Raw genomic sequence first — 7,338 nt, 5'->3', positions numbered from 1 at the left:
CGCGGAGGGGGGCGGCGGGGCGGTGCTGGCGGTGCGGCGGGCCGTGCTGGAGTACGAGCTGGGCGTCAACCACACCGACACCGAGGAGCTGTCGGCCGGCGAGGAGCACCTGCAGCGCTGCACGCAGCTCCTGGAGCCGCACCGCCTCTCCCCGGACTGCGTGTCCCTCTACATACAGGCCCAGGTGGGCAGGGGAGGCCGCAAGGGGTGTCCGTGGAGCGGGAGGCTCAGGCGGAGCAGGGCCTTGTGTCTGCGGGCTGTGCCGGGTGGTCTCTGCAGTGGGCTGCGAAGAGATCCAGGGCAATCCCGTGTCCTGACAGGTGCTGCTCGTTTAACCATAATCAACACAGCAGCCCTGGCGTTCAGTCCTTGTTGGAAGGAATCATTCACAGGTGGTGGCTGTTGGAGGGGTGTTCTTCTGTTTTAAGCCTCTTGCTGATGCCTCTGGGCGTGCAGAGCATCTAAAATGTGTTCTCCTAATTGAAACTGGGTGTTGATGGAACAGCGTGCTCTTCTGGACACACTGAGACAGAACTTGTAAGAACCGTGAAAGAATAAATTAGTAAAAGACCTCACTACATCCAGAATTTATTTGTGATTCCTTAACTCAGTGGTTGTTAAAGTGAAGTTGGGAGGTGCTTTTATTGATGTGTTATCCTGAAATGATAATTCGTTTGCTTTTCAGCATTGTCTGTTATATTTTAAACTATTATATTTTGTCCCAGATGGGTAAATACAGTTTTGTTGGTGCTTGAAGTAATACTATTTTCTCTTTATTCAGAAGAATAGAATACTGTTATCAGTATTAGTTTTTGCCACACGAAGATTCACACAAGGGCCTTTACTTGATCACTCTGTCATGGTAGCTGGTGTATAGTTAGGTATCTTAGGTATCTGACGCTAGACTGTAAATGAAATTGAGCAGTTATTTAGATGTCTCTGTCAAAAATGGTTGCTCTAATTAGAAAAGGTTCCATAGTGCTTCCTCATCAAACTGTCAAGGAATTGTGGGCTGGTGTGGAAAGGTGCAAGTGAAAGGATGACTTGTCTTGCACTGGTTAAATTAGCTGAGTTGTCTGGAACAGTGAGGTTACATCTGCTCCTTGTCCTTCAGTGTGAGGGTATGGGTACACTGCTACAAATCTGTTACCCTTTGTAAGATAAGGAGGCTGCTCCAGCCGAAATAAGATAACATCTTTCCACATGTTCCTGGGGAGATGTGGCTCTTGTGGCTCAGCACCAGAGATTGCACTGCACTTCTGAATTGGTGTACTGCAAAGCAGCTCTTCTCTCTATTAGACCAAAGTTTGCATGGACTTCACTGTTTCAGGGCCTTCAGGAAGCAGCAGGATAAAGTTTGTTATGCATATGAAGTGCTGTGGCCCAACACTGATGGGCCTGCTGTTGCCTGGCACTGTCCTAAGGTGTGCACAGTGCTGGGAAACGAGCCCTCAGCTCCCGCTCCCAAGGGCTGTAACAGGCTTCAGTACTTAATTTAAACAATTCCTGATTTTAAAGCAATGATTATCATCAGTGGCCATACTTCTCCACCTTCTGGGATGCCTGGGGTGTGTTGCCATGGCACTAACTGCTATTTTGAAGGAAGAGGCATTCCTTTTTCCTGCTGGGCCTCTTTCTTTAGCCCCACTTCTGATTTCTGAGCTTTTGCATAAGATTGTGTATCCCAGTCTGTCTGATGGAATCTGGTCTGTTCCACTGCTTGGCCTTGGCCAAAGTGTTTCAGTTCATAAACAACATGTGATGTGCTTTCTTAGAAAAACAGTAGAATGGAATTGAAAGGGACACAGGGCTGGCATACAGCTACACATTCTAATTATTTTGAAGGTTTTGGGGGGTTTTTTTTAGCCCTCTTGAATTTTGTAACAGCACTGCCTAGGATTTAAATTAGCACATCAGACATAGATTATTATTAACACCTTCATCTTATTAATAAAATTAGTGTCATTTTTGTAAGAGTTGGGTTCGCAGATGCAGTGAGTTACTATGTACATTGCTTTAACTTAAATTTGAAGGCAATAATCTATAACTTTTGCATCTCAGAGGTGCTTTTCATCTCTTTCCATTGCTGAAAATATGCAAGCATTCATTCCTAGCATATTTTTTTCCTGTTAATTTTTTCTGTGGAGTCATGTTAACAAATTTCTGATTTCTTGTCTCTTTTTATGATATTTGTATGTGATGTAAAAGCTGCATGAATTGGATGCAGAACATACTCTGTGGAAAAAGCTCATTATTTCAGCACACCGGTCCTTATCTAGCAGAGTAAACAGAGAAAGTTAGACTGTGAGGTGATTTTTTAATGTGAAATTTGCTGTGTGAGAACCCCCTCCTTTTGAGCAACCCACAATGAACTTTGTGGGCACAATTTCTGGTTTTTGAAATACTTCGTATTAGAAGACACACACATATATATATATATATGAATGAAGACTGATCAATTGTTTGGAAAAAAATGTGTGATGTGAATGGAACATGACTATTTTTTTACCTTTTACCTTTAGAACAATCTGGGTATCCTGTGGTCTCAAAGGGATGAAATTGAAACTGCACAAACTTACTTGGAATCTGCAGAAGCCTTGTATAATCAATACATGAAAGAGGTACTGTGTTAATATCATGGCAGGTTTTACTTTCACATGCCACTTGCAGGTTAAGTAATCTTTGAAATAAACATGCAATGGAATTTGAGCTTCTGTGCTTTATACTGGCTGCTGTGATACTTTTGGCAAGTGATACGAGTTGCACTGCAGTATAGGACAAGGCAAACTAGAGTATTACTTGAGAATTTCAAAATAGAAAATGATTTTGCTCAAAAATAATGGTCCCTTTTGAAAGCTCTTTAATAATCCAGAGTTGATGCCAGGTAGAATTTGGGTTTTAATTATGACAGTTATTAAATCTTATCTTGGAAATGCAGTAAAAATGTCCTTTGCTTGCAGTAGGAAAAGGAAATTGGAAATGCAGTAAAAATGTCCTTTGCTTGCAGTAGGAAAAGGAAACAAAACTAATATTTGTTTGGTTTTCTCTGACTGTGCAGTGTTTTGCAGGGGCAAGTAGTTTAGTTCCACATCCAAGAGGACAGTCTCACAGACAGCTAACCCTCTCATGCATATTAAACAACCGTTTGAGCTGTGGATTCTGCTGTGTATCCTACAAAGACTCCCTTGTGCTATTTTTAAGCTCTTTGCAAAGCTATTTCTACACTGACTTGCCTCAGGGACTGTTCTGGAGTGAGCTAAAAACATTTGTGGTCTTCAAGAAGCAGTAGCTGTGTCTCAGGACAGCTGAATAGGTTGGACAGACCTTAGTTTCATGAAATTACAGGTTCGGTTCAGGTTTTACATGAAATTGGTTTAGAGTACCAATTATTCTTGCAGAGATTTTTAGAATGGGCAAGTATTTATTGGTTGGTTACTGCCATCGTTCCACCCTTGCAGCCATGCTGGCCTACAGTGATAGAAGAGGTAATGGATCCAGAAGAAAGCCCCACTTGTGCTGAAGAGCTTGTCAGCTTATTTCCTGCTCTCTGGATCAGTTGGACTAACTAGAGATACTACACCTCTCTACAGATTCTCTCTCTAATTCCTGATGTTCAACTTTGATATTTATACCCAGCCCCACCTATCACATGACTTCCAAAAGCTTCTGGCACTTGCTCCAGTGATTATGAAATTAAACTGGTACTATGGTATAGTGGATTAAAGTGCTGCCAAGTACTTCACATTTTCACTGTAGACTTTTCTGAAGCTGTTAATTTTTATTAGTAGTGGTTACTGAATATTTCTTCTGGGGCTTTGCTGCCTGACTGGGGTTATACATACGTGATGAGCCCATGTGAGATTGCTTACCACACCTTTTCCCCTAACAATATTTGCCACTTACAGTTCAAGGCATTATGCAGTCAAACATAACAATGCTTTAAGTCTTTTTTTTAGAAGAAACTACAGATTTATACAGCATTTGTCTTTCAGAAATTATAAATATGTGAATATGCTTTTCTTAAAATTCCCCATTTTTAGGGTATCAGGAAGCCTTCGTATTAGGGAGTCTTTGGTAAACTGCTGATGATGGAGACATTTTGCTGAGCAGGTGGATTTAGTTGTTTACTGACTGGGTCTAATTAACTTACAAATTGGATAGGGTGGTTTCCCTCGCCTAAAGCCAAAACCAACGCAAGGAGCTTGGGCTAATGAAGTCTGCTTAGAAAGGAGAGTTGGAGAGCTCTTTCTGAGGATAAGTAAAGACATAAGGATTGATATCAGAGAGAGATCTGTAGATACAGGAAGGAGGCGAGAGTTTTGCGTACTATGTCATTTCAGTTCCTTTCTTTGCAGGAATAGCTCTAGTCTTGCCAGAATATGCTCTAAATCTTGTTAGAAGGTTTATATCTAAATAAAACAAGAGGAAGGGTTATAAATTCACATCTAAAAATGAATGAGGTGTAAACAAAACCGTACAGATTAAAAGATCATGTACAAAAATCTACATGCCTCTGGTAGGTTAAACACGCTTTAATTTATTTGTCACTATCTGTTTCAGGTACATTTGTTCATTTTTTAAGATGAGTAAAACACTTCTATTAAAAGCAAGTAAACAAGTCCATTCAGGGATTTTTAATGAGAAGCAGTACAAACATAGTGTGTTTTCTTCCCTGTAAAGTGAGTGTATTCTCTGCCCTTGTTCCTGTTCCTGCCTAAGTCTGTATTAACTTATGAAAAGTATTTATTGAAACTGATTTTTATTTGTTGCCTTACCTTCTCTTGGGCTAAGAAATAAATGGGGTTAGGAAAGGGCTAGACAAGCTGCCTACTAACCTGGGCTTTGTTGCTGGCAGACACATTGGACACCCTCCATGATGCACTGTGTAGTGGGAGAAAAGTTATCTTAAAAAGATGGTTTCATATGAAGTGTTTTAGAATTGACATCTGAAGTTATTCACAATTGCAAAGGAAATGGGATAAGCACATAATAAAGCTCTGTCATGAGCGATGTTCATCTGTTGGGGTTGCTTGTGAGCTGTCTGATAACGTTATTGACAGTTGTCTTAAGGCAGACTTGGATACAGCAATGCCAAAAGGTGTATAGTTGTCCATGTAAGGATTCTGACAGAACTCATGGTTTAAAGAACAAAAAAGTGCTTCTAATGATGTGAGCTACCACATTTAATAACTTGCATGTAGGCTATGCCTGATAGGAAGATTTAGCAGCTTCATCCTCCAAAGACATTGCATGTTGTCTCATTTGTCTGTCTGAGTAAAAGATCTCGCCAGCTCGCAGATACTTGGGAGTCCCTTCACAGCAGTTAGTCTTCACAGCAGGTCTGCTGAGCACTCTGCACTTCATGTTCTCTGCAGTACTTCCTGCAGGATGTTTTCTTGCTACTGATCGGTGCAGCTGGGCAAACGAATATTTCACACTTGAAGGCGTGCTTGGTATTAAATTGATGCCTCAAAACCCAGTATGTTATTGTACAAAATAAAGGTGCCCAGTAGAGTCCTATAGAATCCAGGCTGAGTATCTCTGGTGCAGGCAGCATGCATTGCTTTAAAGTACATAAGCAGAAGTCTCCTGCAAGCTGTGAACCTTGTCATTCCTTGTGGAATTGTGACTTTCATTCTCTAAATCTCCTGAATGTTGTGGAATTACTCTGGAGATGTGTCACTGGGATGGGTTACGCAGAGCTTTGTTAAATTTGGGGTTGGCAAATGGTAAATGATGTGCAGCCAGAAGAGGGAGCACTGTGCCACAGAGTAAGAAATGTACTTCGCTGAATGTATCATGTACCCTGGCAGGATGGAAATCCTCCCCTGGATCCCAGTGAACATTTCATGGCAGAAGAAGAAAAACTCACAGACCAAGAAAGATCCAAAAGGTGGGTGCTAAGCAGCATAGTTAAATTATTATTACTTTTTTTTTTTCCCAAATTATGAGGGTGTATTTAGGGAGGAAAAAAAGAAAAAAATCTTAAGAGACTGTTGGGTTTTTTTCCAGATTTGAAAAAGCCTACACTCATACTCTGTATTACCTGGCACAAGTCTACCAGCACCTGGACATGATTGAGAAGGCTGCTCAGTATTGCCATACTACTCTGAAACGACAGCTTGAGTACTGTGGCTACTACCCAGTAGAATGGGCACGCAATGCTGCCACTTTGTCACAGTACTATCTCTCCAAGGTAATATACCCAATGTTTTTCTGCTGTAGTGATACCATTAATGTTACTGTCAACTAAAACAGTTGTCTTTGAGACAGGGCTCCAAGCTGAATTTAAAATGGGCACCTGTAAAACCACAAGTTGTCTTCTGACATGAAACATCTGTCAGTTTTTTCTGAAGAGGACATGGTGGCTTTCCTGTGGTGTTGCGATGGCAGTGGGGAAGATGAACAGGGGTGTAAACAAGAGAAAAGCTCTATAGCTAATGAAATATTAGCAATAATGTGATGTCATGTTCATAAGTAAACTTTAACATTATAATAATTTAATTTAAAATTCTTTCTTATATTGTTCTCTTACAATAAAGTTTGAAAACAAAAAGCATCTGAGAGCAAGGTATGGCTTACTGTTTTCTCTAAATTATTGTCCTTTGTACCTTAGCATATGCTCAAGAGTTGTTTGAACCTACATGAACATTAAATTGGATATGTGAGTTGGTAGCTGTTTGCTGTGTGTTGACTCTAAACAATCTACTGTTAGGACGTGCTTCAGCTTTATTTAGGAATTTCTATATTCCAGGCTATTTAGATTATTTTTTCTGATGTTTAAAAAGATTCCTGCCCTACCTAAGCCAGTTAATGCTAATTTCAGTAGTAACTCCTAATTTCCCTATCTTTTTGATGCATTGGTAGCACTAATTATTTAACAGTGCACTGCCAAATATGGGTAAAGGAATCTAGATCTGACTCACAATGTTGACTTGTATGTCCGGCTCGTTCCCACTAACACCCTGTGATAGTGTTTGCCACAAGGCATCACTTCCTTCACCTCAAGGCAGCTAGAGTAGCAGAGAGCAGAACATTCAGAATGTTCAGTGTGCATAGTTAATATTAAAGTCAAGGCTTAGTGTTGTGGCTGTGGTACAGAAAAAACAATTGGTTAGAAAATACTGTATTCAGTAATAGGTGTGGAAAAATTGTATATTTTCTTCCAGTGCCCAGGGAATATGCTCCAGAGTCTCTCAGTTTTGTCATTTCCCTTGTGGTCATGCATGTTCACTCTCTGAGGTGAAGGGTTTGGCCAAGTGAGAGCAGTGCTTGGGCTGCCCACACCAGTGCTAAATGCTGCTCTGTTCCTGTTTCTCTTAGGAATGCTTTATGGAG

General features: G+C 40.8%; 1 protein-coding gene across 1 annotated transcript in view; it reads left to right on the top strand.

Moving 5' to 3' along the window:
• The window catches only part of KIF1BP (KIF1 binding protein), an 11,366-nt gene that overhangs the window by 379 nt on the left and 3,649 nt on the right, over positions 1 to 7,338 (top strand). The window contains exons 2-6 of the mRNA XM_017746182.1: positions 8 to 184; positions 2,523 to 2,621; positions 5,814 to 5,893; positions 6,013 to 6,196; positions 7,324 to 7,338. The exon at positions 7,324 to 7,338 is cut by the window's right edge and continues 66 nt beyond it. Of these exons, the coding sequence (XP_017601671.1) occupies positions 8 to 184; positions 2,523 to 2,621; positions 5,814 to 5,893; positions 6,013 to 6,196; positions 7,324 to 7,338 (555 nt within the window). The remainder of the gene's footprint in view (positions 1 to 7; positions 185 to 2,522; positions 2,622 to 5,813; positions 5,894 to 6,012; positions 6,197 to 7,323) is intronic.

The sequence above is a fragment of the Corvus brachyrhynchos genome, unplaced genomic scaffold, assembly GCF_000691975.1.
Source record: "Corvus brachyrhynchos isolate BGI_N302 unplaced genomic scaffold, ASM69197v1 scaffold279, whole genome shotgun sequence".
NCBI lineage: Eukaryota > Metazoa > Chordata > Aves > Passeriformes > Corvidae > Corvus > Corvus brachyrhynchos.
The sequence above is the reverse complement of the archived record's forward strand: the minus strand, read 5'-3'. Positions and strand labels throughout refer to the sequence as shown.